This window comes from Protopterus annectens, chromosome 9.part0 (genome assembly GCF_019279795.1).
Source record: "Protopterus annectens isolate FY-2018-M chromosome 9.part0, PAN1.0, whole genome shotgun sequence".
NCBI classification, from domain to species: Eukaryota; Metazoa; Chordata; order Ceratodontiformes; family Protopteridae; genus Protopterus; species Protopterus annectens.
The window spans coordinates 440,082,738-440,101,975 of record NC_056743.1 but is presented as its reverse complement, the minus strand read 5'-3'; the positions used below and the strand labels follow the sequence as shown (position 1 = coordinate 440,101,975).

The 19,238-nt window shown below is 43.3% G+C and overlaps 1 protein-coding gene across 3 annotated transcripts in view; it reads right to left on the bottom strand.

The window, feature by feature from the left end:
• VDAC3 (voltage dependent anion channel 3) overlaps positions 1-19,238 on the bottom strand; it is a 1,015,607-nt gene that overhangs the window by 540,040 nt on the left and 456,329 nt on the right. For all 3 annotated transcript variants that reach the window (XM_044082980.1, XM_044082982.1, XM_044082981.1), the window contains one exon: positions 5,444-5,496. In XM_044082980.1, the coding sequence (XP_043938915.1) occupies positions 5,444-5,496 (53 nt within the window). The remainder of the gene's footprint in view (positions 1-5,443; positions 5,497-19,238) is intronic.

Here is a 19,238-nt window from a genome sequence, read left to right as displayed (position 1 = left end):
AGAAACTGCTGAAGCAAAAGTATACCCAATCTTTTCCCTTTAATAGCATGAAGTCCTATAAGTAATAAAAATGAATAAATCTAATTTAAAAGCATTTTTTTCCCCTTTCTTTTGGGGGTGCAGGAAAAATTAAGGCAAAGTAGTACTGTAGAAAAAAACCACACTGAGCTAGAAGGAGGATAAGGCACAACAAGACACCCTAATGACCAAGTGAAAATAACAAAATCAAAGGAATGACTGGGCTTTCAATTGCAGACACCCTTCTTGCAGAAGTATGTAACAAAAAAAGTAAAAGCCAACAAAAAGCCAAATTCCAGGAGCTCTCGGCTCAAAGCTATATTAGAGTAGAGTTTTCCAACACAAAGAACAAAGGAAGCAAGAAAAAATGGAGAGGTAGGGCGGGATATATTTTGCCCTGCCTCAGCTGCTTGAACCTCTGAAGGAAGAAACAAGACCGGGTGTCACAATGGTAGTAAGATGTTGATGCTGCATTAAACAAAATGAATGAGAATAGAAGACAGACAGACAGACAGTTCCATTTCCCTTTAGGTGTACTAGGTCTTCTCAAATCCATAATCAAATTCTTCAAATTTCTTTAAAAATTGAATCTCCAAATTAAATCTTTGATTAATCCAGGCTTGTACATGGTCTTCTAGCTCTTCTTCCATAATCACATTTAAAACTTGTTGAAAACTTGTTGAGAATCAAAGGTTAACACAATGGAATATGCCAGGGCCATAGAGATGGAGAGAGGAGGAGTGTGATCTGGAGAGTCTGGGGCTTAGATCCTGCTGGGATAACAGAAGTGGAATCAATTCTTTACCAGAGGTGGAAAGGCATACACATGAAGGTTTGTCAGGGGAATTCAGAGCAACCAAAATCATCCTCTGTGCTAGAGTCTGTGTCACCCTACCTGTCCTGTCGTGGAGAAAGTGGAGGTAGGGAGAGGAAGAAAGGCACCCCATGACAAGGTCAATTTCAGAAAAAGATGAAGAAACCAAGCCACTTGTGGGGTGGCATTGTGTGTGTAACACAACTGCTGGCAAGAGTATGGTGGCTGGTGGTTAAACCTTAGGAGAGTGCCATGCAGGCTGATGTTCCCATCCCATAAAATTGTTGCTTGCCTGCATAGAGATGATCAGCACGTTGTCCCTTGTTTGTTGTGCTACCACAGTTCTGTGCTCCTGTTGAAACCTTGAATCCTGACCTGCCCTCTCCCCTGAAGCAGTGATCTCCCACCATAAGAACTGGACTGCTAACATCTCATCATGTTGATATGTAGATGCTGTGAGTTGGCAGGCCACTTTTCTTATCCACTTTCCATGTGAGAAGTGTCCCCTTGCAAGGTCCGAGGCATCTGTGACTGCTAAAATGTCCCAACTGTCCTGTAACTCACAGAGAGTCCCTTGTTGCAGGTGTAGTTCCTGAGCCTAGATGGGCCACTTGTCTTGTATCCTCCACTTTGAATGACAGTGTCCGAGGTAGCAATGTCAGAGGCATCTGCGAGGTAAATCTGATTTAAACTTCTTAGAGGTCGGTTGGGAGACCTAGCATTAGAATTGAGGCCCATGAACTGACCCCAAAAATCTCTTTGAAGGCAAGGTATTATTTGAATGACGTTGATGTCCATAAAGTGATGCTGTGTTTTGTTTGTTGGGGTTATTGGCCAGCTTCCTCATATGCAGTTGGCATTGACCCAGAAAGCACAAGAAAGATGCCATGAACCCTAATGCTTGACTGATCTGTCTCTGAATACCCTGGCAAGTGATTAGATCTGCTGTAAGAGTGTCAGATGCTGTATCTTTGTCTTAGGGAGGGTAGCCAAGAATCAGGCAGTCGTCTAAATAGTCTTAGAAGGGCCATGTCTTGAGCCTGAGACTAGACTTACTTTACTGGACTTTCCAGCCAGAATACTATAAGCAGTGCCTAAGATAAGTCAGATGCTGAGATAGAAGAGAGAATCTCCAGCTGAGCCAGAATCAGGCTTCCGAAACCAAAGTAGCTGAGATAGCAAGTGAAGGAGCCCTGACTGAAGATCTACCTGAACCACTGTATGATAGATAGAACAAAGGGTAATAGCTGATAAAACAAGGGCAGATCAGACTTGGGAAAAGAGAATCTCGTGTTGGAGAACAATCCAAAAGCAGTGAGCCTGATAGGCACATGAAGGTAAAGTTACCCATGATCTTAAGTTACCATCCAGTGATCTTAAGCCCAGAAGGATCTTAAGCTGCTGGGAATGTCCAGATTTGAACTTTGGATGAGCCTCACAAAGCAGTCTCCGAGTGTTCCAAGCATTGGTACTAGGAAAGCCTTCTTTGGTTGTTCCCCTTCTTGTGGCAATAAATCCTAGGCCAATATCTGTCTTGGACTGAGTGATGACTCTTTTGGCTAGACAGTTTTGAAACTTGGGCAGGAGCCTTTATCTTTGGGCGGCTGGCAAGGTAGTGATTGGGTCTGGCGAAGGGAAATTGAATGAAATCCGTGGGGCATGAAGTCTGAGGTGAATCCCCCATTCTACTTGTAAAGTAGAATGATGTCTTTCCCTACCACGTCTGAAGAATCTACTGGCAGCTGAAAAGGCGAAGTCATTGGAGTCTGCCTGAAGGCCAATTTCTACTAACCCGGTGAAGGTGCAGCTGAAAAAATCCCTGTTCTAGGCCATAGAGACCTTGAGCCCCCCCCTACTCTTTCTAACTGGGTCCCCCCTGCCAAAATGCCCAACAGACTGTGTCACCTGCCCCTAGACAATGTCTTAACACTATACTGGTGCAGTCCTCAACCAGGCACTTCTAGGCCAAACTTGGGAACTAAATTCAGCCAAACTGCAGGAAGGCCTTGGCCATCAAACACAGTTTACAAAAAGAATGCTTTAAAACTTGTTCTTATCCACCAACTAACACAACAAGTCAAATAACATCATCACCTTCGCCGACGTCCACGGCTTTGTTCAACAGTGAAAGGCACAGCCAGCGAGATTTACGGCATGAAACTGACAATTCAAGCTTCTGAAGCTAGAAAAACCCACATGAAAAGATTCTTGCCCCTAAATCCAGCAGAAAAACTACATCAACCAAAATTGTCCAGGAGATAATTTAGATACAGCAAGTCGCTGGGCCCTGAAATTTCGTCTCTCATCCCTAGGACCATTTTGAAATACAGGAGATTATTCCAGACACCCTCAGCCCTTGCCTCTAGAAAAGTAACAGGAGGATTTTTATCCACCCCAACCCTCTTGCCTCTTGGGCCCTGGGAAAACAGTTTTTTAACACAGGAGGTATAGCTAAGAGGTACTTATGAGAGGTAGCCTGTAATTCCCCCTATCTCTTCTAAGAAAGCAGTTCTTAAAGCCTTTACCTACTCTTAGGGCTATGGAATGCAGAGTCTCACAAATGAAACAGGTATCAGGTCTAAATGAGGGTGCAGGGGTAATCTCGAAAATTCAAATCCAGGGGCTATGCTGGGGTAAAAACACCTGGCTTCCCATTTTAAAGTGCTCAAAGATTAACTGGCCTCTCCTAAAAATCAAATCCTCCCTCAGGAGGAATCGGAGTATAAAAATCCTCACTTCAATCATTTTAAGCATGGGATACTTAGGCCGTCTTCATGAAGAGACAGAAGCCCCTACTGAAACTGAAAAAATAAATCCTCTAAAAGTGCAAATCTTCAAAGGAGGCTCAAACTACTGGGAACCTCTAGAATAGTTACCTGAAGCCCTCTCAGCCTGGCCTTATCAGTTTCTTAGGTACAAGGCTCTTCCTTAGGGTTTTCTGCCTGACTGAAGTTAGAACCTCCTGGCAAGCCCTAAGGCTCTGTAGAGGCAACAACCCCTAGAAACAGAAGGACTTGGCGAGAGAGAAACCCTAAACCCTGAGAAGAGAGTTGGCTGTGGAAGCCCCTCTGAGAGGAGCATCCCTCCTGGGGAAGAAAAAGTTTCTGCTGGCAACCACTAAAAAAACACCTGGGCACTCCTCTGGCTAATTGACAAAAAATTGAGACGCACAAGGGACTACCAACAACTGGCGTCGGCTCTGCCTGTTTTGGTATACAACCTGTATGCGGTTCTGCGAGGTGTTGTTCATAGGCTGATTTGTGGCCCTTTGTCCTCATCCGGTTTAAGCTATGACAGGCAAGAAAAAGTAAAATAATCCTGCGAGCTTTAAGCCAACTCTGATTCAATCTGAAGCTCCGGTTGCTCAGGCAACCACGAGCGTACCTGCACTGGCCGGTAAGCCGGCCAACAGCGTGCTCAGACCTAAACAAGGTATACACAATGTCGGGTAATATAGAGGTATTGCGTTTGTCAGAAATATGCGCCCTAACTTTTCTGAACTTCGCTAAAAAACAGTCCGGGCCGACAAAATGTTCCCAAGCGCCAACCTGCACAACGGGCAATCTGCAACTGCAGCCGACCCTTGTAACAAAAAAGACTGAGCGCTTCAGCCAAAACGGCCATTAGTACTGGCGTGCTGGCGCGCCTCCTAATGCGCGGTGACGCGACTGGCGTACGACTCTGGTATTGGCGGGCCGACTGGATCGCAGCGGCGTAAGCTCTAGTAAGGACTGCCCTGATGGACTGACTATACACATCTACAAACAGGAGTTAAGGCAACAAAAACTGGATCTTTCACGGAAAGTTTAACTTTAATTAGAAGATTTAAAATATACTTGGGCAAAAAAGAAAGCAGAGCTATGATCATTCATAACACACCCACATCATATTTTGAAGGAAATAATTTGCCCAACATAACAGGTTAACAGTTAGAAACACTTTGGAATCATCACTGACCAGGAACTATTCCTTCAAAGAACATACTTAGTAACATGGACTGCAAGATGAGAGCTTTGTACAGAATAAAAATTCATGACACAAGATACCAGGGATTGCTGTAGCTGCACCCTAATGCTTGCTAAAAATCTCTCAGTGCACCAAACCAATTGTAGCCCTAATCAAAACATAACCTGTAACAGTGCACACAAAAAGGCAGCAATGCTTGTAGTCTACATCTTCAACATCTACCCAACAATATTACACATGACCTTCAAATGGAAAATATATAACCAGATATGTTCAAACTAACACCAGTGTCCTGATCTAGCTTCAATATTAATACTAAGCCCAAATCAAGAGCTCATATTAGTTACCACAAACGGCTCCCTTGGTGCAAGATCTTGATCATAAAGCCTATAGTATATTCCTACCAGCTTGAATACGCTTCCTTACCACACCAGGCCACAAACTTGATGGAACAAAAAATAAAGAATTTAAAAAATGAACAGTCCAGAATATATAAAAGCAGGATAATTTATCCTTGTTCTAGAAATTATGCTAATGACTGAAATCACTTTTGTGATTTATTATTCAGTTAACAAGTATTTAGTTGATCACAATGTCAGTTTCGAGTGCCATGCATCTTCTTAGCAGCTAAATTCAAGTACTTACCCAGTGTTCGGTACAAAGGTAGTGTCAAAGGTGAGCTTCAATCCTTTGGCCAGCTATAGAAAGAAAGTGATTTTGTTTTATTACTTGCAACAGTTTTCCAAATTGTTAAAGCACTTTTATTTTATTTATTGGGGGGGGGGGGGTCAGCTTTACTGCATCCAAATAATGACCACCATACTATACATGACATTCACAACCGTCCAATTTGTCCATACTTTTGTACAACCAGTATAGAAACCCATCCATCCTTATGCTGCAATTAACCATTACTTCAGTGAACATACCTAAACTTCTTGGCATCATTCAGAAGTTATCATGTGTAATCAGTATATCAACCACTAAAAAACATGTACTCAAACCCACAGACAGCTATTAAAAATCAGACTCTGCTGGTTCCACATGAATAAATGTGAAAGTACACCTGTGTAAGTAAAATTACCATAACAGTAGATGCTCTAATAGATCAATATTGCAGTAACCTAAGCTATTTGGGTCATACCCTTGGCCACCAGCCAACATACAAAGCTCTAAAACAACCTCCAAGCAGTCTAAAGATAGTGTGTCAATTTCCCCAGAGATTTTTTTGCCTTGAAAAAAAAGGGAGGAGGGCCCTGGGAAAGGATAGCATAAGGAAACAAACCCAACAGTAAACTGTACACACAGGGGTATATACATCCACACCCTGGCAATACAAAAGGGGCAAAAGGGACAGCTATTACAATGGCAATCTATTTGAAAATCTGTTACAGTAAATGAACTTATACAAATGTACTATGCTCAACATTTAGACCACTGTTGCAGTAGTTTAACCCTCTTGGGTAGATTACCACAGCTTAGAACTAAAAAAGAAAACAGGGGGGTGCTAAACCAGAGTCTACAAAGAATAGCCCTAGCAAAACATGTTCTGGACACTGAAAAGGAATCCAATTTGTATTACTGTGTAAAAGTCTGCACAGAGAACCAAGCTGCTGCTAGAAGAATACTTCAATTTCACACCTTTCAGAAAGGCACCAAAGTCAAAGCCTTTGTGGAATATGCTCTAACCCTACCTGGAAGTGGCTTAAGGTGATCATTACAAACAGCAGTAGCATTACTGAAAAGAAAATGCATCAGGTAGCAGCTTCTAGACTGCCCCTGGTAGGAACATCTCAGAAAGGCTGTTGAAGTAGATGCAGCCCTGGTGGAATGGGATCTCATCCCCTGGGGGATAGTTTTTCTATGGTGCTTACAGCAGAAATGAATACAATGGCTTATCCATTTGGAAATGGTTTGCTTTGAAATAGCCTTTTCCTCTGCCCCTGCAGCAAATGCTACCAGCAGTTCAGATTTTCTTTGAGATTTAGTCCTGTTTAAGTAAAAATCTAAGTTGTCTGTGAACATCCAATGAATGCAGAATCCGCTCCCCCTTATTCTGTGGACTGGGAAATAAAGTTGGCAAATGAATGGTCCAATTAAAAGCCACGCTGGATACCACCTTAGGCATGAAGGATGGATTGGTCCAGAGAGATACCCTGTCTGCATGAAAAATTATGAAAGGCTCCACTGCCATAAGAGCCTGTAATTCGGAAATCCTTCTAGCTGAAGTGACTGCTAAAAGCAAAGCTGTTTTCCAGGATAGAAATTTTAAGTCTGCAGTAGCAGCTGGCTCGAAAGGAGGGAGAGTGAGTTTCTCCAATACAAAATTGAGATCCCAGACAGGGGTTGGAGCTCTCCTGGGTGGTCTTAAGTTTTTGGCCACTCTGAGATACTGCTTTAATGAGCTGAAATTTTTATGGAAGAAAAGGACAGGCCTTTGTGAAGCATCTCAGTTAAGTATTGCAAAATCTGAGGAATGTTGGGCACTGCTATCCCTTGAGATTGATTCCAGGCACAGAATCTTTTCCATTTGTCAGCATAAGATTTTCTAGTACTAGGCCTTCTCGCCTTCAAAATGACATCCATCACAGGTTTGCTGAGGAATGCTAAGGGTGAATTTAGGTGATTAGCCACGCTGCAAGATTCAAAGTTTGGTTGCTCTGCTGAGACAGCAAGAAAGGTGTCTGAGGCAGGTGCCACGGTGGAAGGTGTGACACACTGCGCAGAAGTGGGTACCAGTGTTAGCGAGGCCAGTCTGGAGCAATCAAAACCATTTTTGGTTTGTCCTGTTTGACTTTTAGTAGAACTTTGGAGAGCAGAGGCAGAGGGGGAAAGGCATAGACTGATAGGTTTTTCCAGCTGAAGGATAGAGCATCCACTTTCCAAGCTTTTTTGTGATGAGTTCTTGTGCAAAATTTGTCCAACTGATAGTTCTGGGGTGAGGCAAAAAGATCTATGTCTGCGCTCCCCCATTTTGTCAACATGTTGAAAATCCATGGTTCCAGCTTCCATTCATGAGTGTCTATGAGATTTCTGCTTAGTTCGTCTGCTAGAGTGTTCAGCTTTCCTGGCAGGAATTCAGCTTGTATTTGTACTTAATAGGTCAAAGCCGTGTTCCACAACGCCATTGCTAGTGTGCAAAGGGGGTAGGAGTGTGTACCCCCCTGCTTGTTTATGTACCACACAACCGTGGTGTTGTCTGTCTATCAGTAATTGTCCTGGATGAAGATAGTCCTCGAAGGCTGTCAGTGCATTCTGTACAGCTAGCATTTCTTTTTGATTGATATGAAGGTGCATTTGATTTGGGCTCCATCTGATGACCCCCCCCCCCCAAGCATAGTCTGATGTGTCTGTAGTTAGGGTTTGGGCGGCAGGGGGTGGTGTGAATGACTGTCCCTTGTTTGGGTGGCAGACCTCTGCCCACCATAGGAACTCTAGTTGCAGGCAAGGTATGATAGGAATCACTGTTTCCAGGCTGTGACAATGTTGACTCCATAAACTTTTTAAGTACCACTGAAGTTTCCTCATACGCAGTCTTGCATATGGAATTAGAAGAATGCAGGAGGCCAGGAACCCCGAGGCTTGCAGACAGCAGGGTTTTTGTGACCACCTGGTTGAAGTAAGTCACCAAATGAATTTGTTTTTCTGGTGTAAGGAAAGCCATCTGGGCAGTTGTATTCAAGTTTGCACCCAGGAATGTAATTTTTTGCGAGGGTACCAGTTGTGATTTCTTTTAGTTTACAGTGTACCCTAGACAAGTTAGAACTCATTTTACAAACGCCAGATGTTTTAAAAGAATGTCTCTGTTTTCTGCCTGAATTAGACAATCGTCCAGGTATGGATATATTTGAATATTTCTTTGTCTACAAAATGCAATTACTGGAGCCAGGCACTTTGTAAAGACCCTGGGCGCAGTAGATAAGCCAAAGGGCAGTACAGAGAACTGGTAATGCAAGTAGCCTGCTTTGAAGTGTATCTTCTGCAAGACTCCCCGATCGGGATATGCAGGCAAGCCTCTTTTAAATCTAGAGCTGCCAACCAGGCATCTTTGCCTAGCATAGGAGGTAATTGTTGAAGAGTCAGCATCTTGAATTGTGGGATGTCCAGAAAGGTGTTTAGAGTAGATAAGCCCAGAATTGGACGCCATGATTCATCTTTTCTGGGTACCAGGAAAAGTTCTGAATAGAAACCTTGTCCCTTTTCCTCTTCTGGTACTAGTTGAATAGCCCCCATTGCTCATGAGGGAAAGTACTTGTTTCTGAGCCTCTGCCCACTGATTTGGGGCAGATCTGGCCATCCATTTGGAATTGGCAGGGTATGGAAATGAAATCTGTATCCCTGGAATACTATATTTAAAACCTATTTGTCCTGGGTTATAAGTTGCCAGTTTCTTGCATGAAGAGCCAGTTTTCACCCCAAAGGGGAGGCTAAAAGGTAAGTGCTTGTTAAGTGTAAAGGGAAGTCATTGAGACTGCTTACCATAGGGAGGTGTCTTGTTGTTTCCAGATTTGGAAGAGGAGGCACCCCATTGTTTTGTTCTGAAAGTCCCTTGGGACTGAAACCTGGTGCCTTTGGAATGTCTGGGTTTGACTTGAGTGGCTCTCGAAGGAACTAGAAAGGACCAGTTCTTAGTAGGCCAGTGTCTACTAAATCTTGGAGGTTGCACTTGTAAGAAATCTTTCACAGTTTGCATAGATTTAGCTTTATCTTCCATCTTTTTTAGAACCTCTTCAGCCTTATTACCAAAGAGACGGTCCTGTTGTAAAGTAGCATCCAACAATTTTGCTTTAACATGATCAGGCAGATCTTGCTCTTTGAGCCAAGCATGCCTTCTTAGCACAAACCCAGTCACAGCAGCCCTGCAAGAGGACTCCAAAGAATCAAAATCACATTGCAAAGTAGGTTTTCCAACTTGCTCAGCTGAATGCAATAGGATCCTGTAAATCTATTTTCCACAGTCAGAAATTAACATCATTTTCTGTTTATGCAGTCCCATGATATGCTGTTGATATTTTAGCATATGAAATTGACAGTTTAAAGCCCTGATTGCCAAGGCTGCAGAAGTGTAAACCTTCTTACCCCATCTATCCAGCGCTCTGGAATCTCTATCAGAAGGGGTAGGATTTTTAGCAGTAGAAGCCTTAATGCCCTTGAGACCCTGAGACCATTTTGATCATTTGTTTTACAGGCATAGGGGCCTGTACATGTGGCATAGGCATCAATTTTTCAGACATAGTTCCAGATTTTGGCTGTAGTTTTGAAGATGACGTCGGTCTAATATACAAATCTGTAGGCCTGAAAACATCCTCAGAATCCGGTGCCTGCACAGCGGCTCCAGACCCATCCAAGGTAGAGGCATCCCCGGGTTCCATTACTGAAGCATCTCGCAGCATACCGGACTCTGAATGGGTCTCAGTAGAGGCCTGTGAATCAAAATTAGTGGATATCGGGGGCTGCGAAAGCGCCTGAGTACCGGCGAACTGGCGATTGGCTTAGGAGAAGCATAGTCTGCAGTTTTGGACCTCAACGGCCTGTCTCTTTTCTTTGCATTTTTTAGGTATTCCGGTAGTTGGATTTCTAACAGACGACATTTCTGGATAACTAAAGCGTGAGCCAAAATATTTAGAAGCAAAAATGTACAGACGTTTAATAGTCCTTTGATTAAATAAGGCACAGAACCGACAGCAAAGTACGTCGTAGTCAGGGCCTAGGCAAGGAATACAGTACAAATGGAAATCCTTATGAGGTACTTGCTTCCCACAAGTAATGCAATTATTAATTTTAACTGACCTCAGTAAGAGCAAGAAAAAGTTTCCCCCTCGGGGTACTTAGCTTTTTAGTTGAAGACCGGATCTGAAACTTGAAAATGAAAATTTCAGGCGTCGGCCGACCAGCACTTGCAAACTGCTTCTGCTTTGGGCACCGCACGGCAAGAAAGACTAATGTAATAGCGTCGGCTGCATGTTTTATACCCCCTGACGTCAAGGAAGAAGGGACAGCAACCGACGCAAGACCCAAGACTTTGTTAAACAGGCCAACTGAGGGCAACCTGCCAGCAGATTATCCAAATGTAATGACTGCAACAGTGAAACACGAAGAACATCTTATCTGCGTAGTGGCTTATTAACCAAAATTGGTTTAATACAAACTTTATCATTCAGGCCTTTGCCCATCCATGTTGGCATGCATCCTAACAATCCATTCAAGCTCTTTAGTCTCTACCAAATTCCTAATTGCACCACCTCTGCATCCTAGCTGAACTTTCTCATTTACCATGAATTGAAAGTTGTGCTGTCCCTGACACTAGAACATGCCTAGCCAGGGCATTAGTTCCTGCCCTTCTGTTTATGTCATGTGTGTGTTCCCTATTCATATCACGAAACCTTCTTGTGGTCACGCCCACATAGAATGAACAAAGTACAGTTTTGTACCTACCATAAATGTAGATGTTCGAAGATCCACATTGCTGCAGTCCTTACATATGGGTAGTCCGCTGTCCTCGGTCGGCCCGAATACCAAAGTATTAGGCTGACGTCGGTCATGGGCGCTCAGATCTGACATCAGAGCGTCAGGGTATAAAAGCGCATGACCGACGTCATATCCTCAGTCTTTTCTTGCCCCAGATGTCAGAAGGCCCTAAAAAAAGGCCACAGCCCAAAAACAGGATACCTCCCAAAAACATGCCCAACAACCACCATCACCCAAACCATATAACCATGCCAAACTACAGAGGGGAAGGAGGGAGGGTAAATTGGACTGCAGCAATGTGGATCTTCGAACATCTACATTTATGGTAGGTACAAAACTGTACTATGTTCTTCATCTCACATTGCTGCAGTCCTTACATATGGGTAGAATCCCAAAGCAGAGGTAAAGGGAGGATGGCAAAATCATAAAGCATTAGGAGCTGCTAAAATGCCCTGTAATATTGCAGTGGCAAATCCAGCCCTAGACTTAGAATAAAGAGGAAGGTGGTAATGCTTGGAAAAAGTATGCACTGAACTCCAAGTGGCTGCTTCCAAAATATCTTTTGTAGCTACCCCCTTAGAAAGGCAGTGGAAGTGGCAGTAGCTCTAGTGGAATGACGTCTGATTCCAGCCGGAATCTCCTTACCATGATGGGAATAACAGAAAGAAATACAAAACCCAATCCATTTAGAAATAGTTTGTTTTGAAACAGGTTTTCCCTGAGAACCCAAAGCAAAAGAAACAAAACTGCTGAGACTGCCTGAACCCTTGGTTCTGCTCAAATAATAACGTAACTGCCTGTGAATATCCAAAGTATGCAAAATCTTCTCCCCTTTATTTTGAGGGTTTGCATAAAAAGTAGGCAAATGAATAGTTTGGTTCAAGGCCACACTAGAAACCACTTTAGGCATAAAGGAAGGATTAGTGCAAAGATACCCTATCCTTATGAAAAATCAGGAAAGGTTCCACTGCCATAAGGGCCTGTAATTCAGAAACCCTTCTTGCAGAGGTAATGGCCAACAAAAAAAGCAGTCTTCCATGATAAATACTTTAACTCGGCCGTGGCTGCAGGCTCAAAAGGTTGTAGAGTAAGCTTTTCCAACACAAAATTGAGATCCCAAGCAGGAGTAGGAGCTCTCGTGGGGGTCTTATGTTCTTTGCCCTCTAAGAAATTGCTTAAACAAAGGATGGGAAAATAAAGGAGGGTCACAGTCATAGTGAGCAGAAATGGCTGCAGCATGAACCTTTATCGAGGAGAAAGACAAACCCTTGTCCAATAACTCAGTAAGATATTGAAGAGAAACACTTAAATCAGGCTTGGAAACATCAAAGTCCTTCGCTTTGCTCCAAAGAAAAAATCTCCTCCATTTATCAGCGTAAACTTTCCTTGTAGTAGGCCTTCTGGCCTCCAAAATAACATTCAAAACTTGTTGTGGAAGCTGAGACCCTCCAGGGTCTAGAACAGAATATGCCAGGCTGTGAGATGCAGAGACTGAATCTTGACATTGAGGAAGTGATTGCCCTCCTGAGACAAAAGATGCGGAATCAAAGGCAGAGGCCATGGAGGCTCTCGTACCAAACTCCTCAGTAGTGGGTACCAGTGCTGTCGAGGCCAATCCGGCTATCAGAATCATGGATGGCTTGTCCTTTCTGGCCTTCAGGAGTACCTTGGGAATGAGAGGCAGAGGTGGAAAGGCATAGACATGAAGACTGCTCCAACTGAATGATAGAGCATCCACCTTCCAAGCTGTGGGATGAAACATTTTTGTGCAAAACTTTGGCAACTGGTAATTTAGTGGAGAAGCGAACAGATCTATGTCTGGAGTCCCCCATAACACTGTCAGCTTTTGAAACACATGAGGATCCAGTTTCCACTCATGAGGATCCACAATTTGTCTGCTCAACACATCCGCTAAGGAGTTCTGTGCTCCTGGTAGAAACCTTGCCTGAAGATTGAGGTGTAAACTGAGAGCAGTCTCCCACAAAATCATCGCTTGCCTGCAAAGAGGGTACGAATGGGTTCCCCCTTGCTTGTTGATGTACCACATGACAGTAGTGTTGTCTGTTTGAATCAACACCTGCCCTGGGTGAAGTAAATCCTTGAAAGCCATCAATGCAAATTGGACTGCTAGCATCTCCTTCAAGTTGATATGCAAATGTTGAAGTCTGACAGGCCATGTGTCTTGCACCCATTTTCCATTGAGGTGTGCTCCCCAAGCCTTGTCAGAGGCATCTGTCGTTAGAATCTGACTCGCCTCTGGTCGGGTCACAGAGAGTCCCTTGTTTAGGTGACATTCCTGAGCCCACCACAAAAATTCTTTCTGAATGCAAGGTATTATCTGAATGACAGTGTCTAGATCTTGGCAGTGTTGTGTCCATACATTTTTGAGATACCATTGAAGCTTCCTCATATGCAGTTTGGCATTGGGAAGCACCAGAATACAAGATGCCATGAACCCCAAGGCTTGAAGGACTGTCCTTGCAGTCAGCCTGGACTGCTGAGACATTTGATGGAAATAAAGAGAAAGGCTTCTTTGTTTGTCCGGGGTCAAAAAGGCCATCTGGGAAGCTGTATTCAGTCTCACACCCAGAAAGCACATGTCCTGAGAGGGTACTAGACTGGACTTTGTTTCGTTCACAGAATAACCTAGGCATCTTAACACTACCATCACATACTGTAGATGATGCAGAAGTTCGTCTTTGTGTTGTGCAATAATCAGGCAATCGTCCAAATAAGGATAAATCTGTATTCCTCTTAACCTGAAAAAGGCTATCACTGGAGCCAGAACCTTTGTGAACACTCTGGGCAGTAGATAAGCCAAAGGGCAATGCAGAGAACTGATAATGTAAATTTCCAGCCCAACGCAGGTACCTCCTGCAACTGGGCCTGATAGGAACATGAAGATAAGCCTCTGAGATCCAGAGTTACCATCCAGTGATCTTTTCCCAACAGAGGTAAAAGCTGTTGTAACGTCAGCATTTTGAACTTTGGAATGTCCAGATAAGTGTTGAGGATAGATAAATCCAAAATGGGTCTCCACGTGTTCCCTTTCTTTGGTACTAGAAACAGGCGAGAATAAAATCCTAGTCCCACTTCTGACAGGGGAACTGGCTGTATAGCTCCTATTTGAAGAAGTAAAGAAATCTGCTTGTGAGCCTCTATCCTTTGCCGAGGAGGAATGTCTGGCATGCCTTTGAAAGGAGGCAATGTATGGAAATAGAACTTGTAGCCTCGGTTTATAATGTCCAATACCCATTTGTCCTGGGTGACTAGAAGCCAGTTTTGCTTGAAGAGTGCTAACTTTCCTCCCAAAGGAGCTGCCAGGGAAGAAGAATCTGGCAGCTGAAAATGCAGGTCATTGGGCCTGTTTACGAAAGGACTGGCCCCTGCCCTCACCTGCAGATTGTGCAGGTGAACTCCAAGTTCTAGGCCTGAATGTACTGTGAGCTCTGCCCCTGCCACGTCTAGATCTACCCCTAGACTGAGAATCAGAAGAAGGGTAGGTCCACCCCTTAGTAGGCCAATTTCTACTAAACTTTGGAGGTTGCACCTGCAAAAATCTTTAACAGTCTGCATGGACTTAGCCTTGTCTTCCATTTTCTTCAAAACCGACTCTACAGGGGACCAAACAAAACTTCAGACTGTAAAGGGCATCCAGAATTCTAGTTTTAACATGCTCGGACAAATTCTGATCCTTAAGCCAGGCGTGCCTACGAGAAGAACTGAACCAGTGGCAGCCACCCTAGAAGAGGCCTGTACAGCATCAAAACCACACTGCAAAGAATGCTTACCCACCTGTTCAGAGACATGTACTAAATTTTGCAATTCTTTACACTCTATGCCCTCTGCCAAAGCATCCACTTTAGATTTTAGCTGAGAAAGGAGGAAATTCTGATATTTCAACATATGAAACTGGCAATTTAAAGCCCTCATTGCTAAAGTAGAAGAAGTATACACCTTCTTACCCCATCTATCCAAAGCTCTAGCTTCCTTATCTAGAGGAACCGGATTCTTTACAACAGAAGCTCTAACACCCTTAGGCCCCTGACTAATAGTTTCTGGGTCCGCCCTAGGACTCTTATACAGATATTTATGAGCCTCAGGCACCCTGTAATACCTGTCCGGTTTAACTGGCGCAGGAGGCAAAGAATCTGGATTAAGGGAAGCCTCCGAAAACATCTTGAACATCCAAAACAGGAGGTATAGCCAAGGGTCTATGCTGTGGTAAAAACAAGAATTCCCTAAGCCTCTTCCGTGAATCAGGGAAATCCTGTCCTTCCCACTTAAAATGCTCCCTCATGGAATGCAGAGTTTCTGAAAATGAAAAATCCTCTGGAGGAGAAGCAGAAGGAGTGGAATCCTCTGCATCAGAATCCGAATAAGGGGGAAAATCTTGAATATCTTCAGCAGAAGAGTCTGAGTCATCTGAGGCCTGGTCCAAACTTTCCAACTCTGGCTCCACCCTGGGCCTCTTATCAGGAGGGGGCATAGAACCTCTAATTAAAGTAATCAAATCTTCTGCCATTTTAAGCATGTGCTTTTTAGGCACAGACCCTGAAGTACCTGGAGGGACACCAGAGGAAGGCAAAACAGACCTGCCCTTAGAGGGAGCCTTAGAAATAGTAGCAGAAGGCCTAACCACCTTAGGCATAGAAGGGAGAACAGTAACCTGAGAGGCCCCTTCAGCTTGACCTGACTCCTGTGAGGCCACATCCTGCAAAATCAAAGTTTCCCCCTGAGACTCAACAGAAACTTCAGCCGGATCCACCTGCTCCACTGTAGTTTCTGCAGGACCGGCGTCCGAAACGGACGAATCAACCTGTCTAGGTCTCAAGGATTTGTCTTTGCGCTTCTTCGTTTAAGCGGGCGTCGGAGGATCCGACGGCATATTATAATTACACCGCTTACCAAAGACTAACCTAGCACAATCTAACCTTTTTATAGTGCGCTTATTAAACCTAGCACAAAATCGACACCCGACTACGTCGTGGTCCGGTCCCAAACAAGGAATGCAAAGAGAGTGATAATCCCTATGCGGTGTCTGTTTCCCACAAGAAATACAATTATTCACTTTTTCTGACATCCGGAATTAACTGAGGCAAGAAAAAACAAAAATATTCCCCAACGGGGTACTTAGCCCAACTTGGTTTCGGTCAAACTCAGAATGCGAAAATTTCAGAACGCCGAACGGCACTTGCAACGCTGCTTCTGCATCGGCCCATGCGGCAAAAAAGACTGAGGATATGACGTCGGTCATGCGCTTTTATACCCTGACGCTCTGATGTCAGATCTGAGCGCCCATGACCGACGTCAGCTTAATACTTTGGTATTCGGGCCGACCGAGGACAGCGGACTACCCATATGTAAGGACTGCAGCAATGTGAGATGAAGAACATCATGTAGTACAGAAAGCTAGATACACAACGTTAGTGGTATTACAATCAGCTGCAAGTCTGAAATAGGTAGTCTTTCCAGTGTCTGGATGTCTAAAATGTCCTCTCGTCAATATATTGACAACAGTTACAGGAGTTGCAGGGTTTCGTCCCATATACAGGAGTGGTATTTTGAACATCTATTGCTTGCTTATACCTGGGGCCACATAAGAGTCTCTTAAGGGATTTCTTGTTCTTATAGGCATATTGAGGGGTGGTCCCTACCAGAGTTTTAACTCTGTCATCAGAGCATAGTACATTCCAGTTCCTATGGTAGATATTCTGCAGTGATCTAATATTACTAGCATACGTAATGGGAATTCTTAGCAGGTTATCTTTCCTGCTCTTTTCCTCATAAACTTGACCTTGATTGGAAAAGTATGGTTTCCCCTCCTTTCGCCTTTGAGAACCCATACACGAGGTAATGGAAAGAACCTTTCTCCTCCCATACCCCCTCTTTATAAATCTGTCTTCTAGCTGATGTAATTCTTTCTCAAGCCTGTCATCCTCTGCGATTAGTCTTGAAGTCCTTAATGCTTGTCCTTTTACTACATTAGTGAACACATGTTGGGAGTGCATGCTTTGCCTATGGACACAGGTGTTCCTATAGCATTCCTTACAGAAGATTTCAGTACAAAAATCCCGTATTTTTCCTAGTTATACTAGCATCTAAAAATTCAGCATTCTTATTCAAACTGTGGGCTGTGAATTTCAAAAAGTGTGTACTTCTATTGATGTCACTCGAACTGCTATAGATTTGTAGCACCTCCTTCCCACAACAGGAAGAAGTCATCTACAAATCTCCGATAAAATACCATTTTCTCTGACCATGTTCCTTCAATATGCTGTTTTTCCCATTTTGCCATAACAAGGTTGGTGTAGCTATTGGCACATGAAGTGCCCATAGCCACGCCATTCAACTGTTTATATATGCACTGTTCAAACAAAGATGTTATTCTCCAGTATAATGTCAAACAGGAAACATAGAAGATCAATAATTCTGGTATCATACACTCTTATCTTCCTTGAGATATTGACACAAAAACTCTAGTCCTACTCCACTGGGAATTACAGTAAACAGGGACTGTACATCCAAGGTGACCATTAAACAATCCATAGTGGGCGGAAAATTACTGGTATGACCATGTAGATCCTTTAAAAAATGTTTTGCATCTCTTAAGAATACATTTATCCCTGGCTAGTACATTTTTCAAAATGTGTTCTACATAAATTGATAGGGGTTCAGTACACAATCCTTGCCCAGCCACAATAGGTCTCATCGGTGGATTATGTGGATGCTTGTGTATCTTGGGCAGTCCCTCTATTATAGGAGTAGTGGGATCATCTACCAGGAAATAATTATACAACTCCATGGTGATTGTGCTGCATTGTATACATTCAAATAAATGATTGCAGAATGTTATAGGCAAGCATACCTCTCAACCATGCCGAATTCCTCAGCATTTACCGATTGAGGTCCAAATAATGAGGTGCCACGACTTTCTGATTGGTCTCCTTTATTCCGGATTAATTCCCGGTCTTTTTAAAAAAAATTTCTACGTTGGCAATCATCCGCTGATGTCATCACGTGTGCGATGATGTCAGCATCACGAGCGGCCTGCCAGCCATTCAGAATTCGACTGAGGGCTCGAGGGGTGCAACTGTTTGGGCAGCAGCAACGTGCATCTCAGACAGACTTGCTTAGGAATATCGTGCTGAAGAGCAATTGGTGCCTTTGGCTACATGGCTTTGGAAGTAACTTTTATTTTTAGATAGCGACAGCGTGCTTGTAGTGTAAAGTTTGGAAGAAAAGGAATATAAATAGGCAGCATGGCTGAAATTCGAATATAGAAGTCAGAGACCAGGAAGAGGCAGATATCTGCACCATCCATCCATTTAATTGTTGTGGCATGCTCTGTCACTGTTTCACTCCACTAGTAACAACAACTACTTTGTTTTGCGTTTATCAGGTTTAGATAAAAGCAGTTTAAATTACTTTGACATCTGATTTATGACAGACTGAAAGGAGCATGAATTTTGAAATATGTCAACACCGATCAGGTTTAAAAAGGATAAAGAAATAATAGCAGAGTATGAAACTCGGGTTAAAGGTACATTTTAGTTTCTATCAGTTGGGTTTCCATTGCATTTTTTTTAAACAGCAGTGACAGAATTCTCTTGCTGTACCAAGAGTAAAACATGTTCTTTAGAGCTGTCATTCTAGAATTTAGAAGATCTTTCTATTCGGATATTGAGCGATGACATTTGAGATGTTTTTTGGAATTCTTGTGATTGCAGTTAAAGGGACACTGGACTTGTAAAAAACAGCATCGGTATAACTGATCTCAATAATGAGCGTCATGTAATGCATTCTGAATTTGAATGTGCTGATATAGTTGTCAGTCAGTGACATTTACAAGTTTTGTTTACTTTTTATTGCACTTTTAAAAAACCTTCCAAGCAGGTTAAACACAGATACCTAGTACTGAACCTGTGAATCCTATTTTTATTGCGACACATTAGTGTTAGGCAATGTTTCA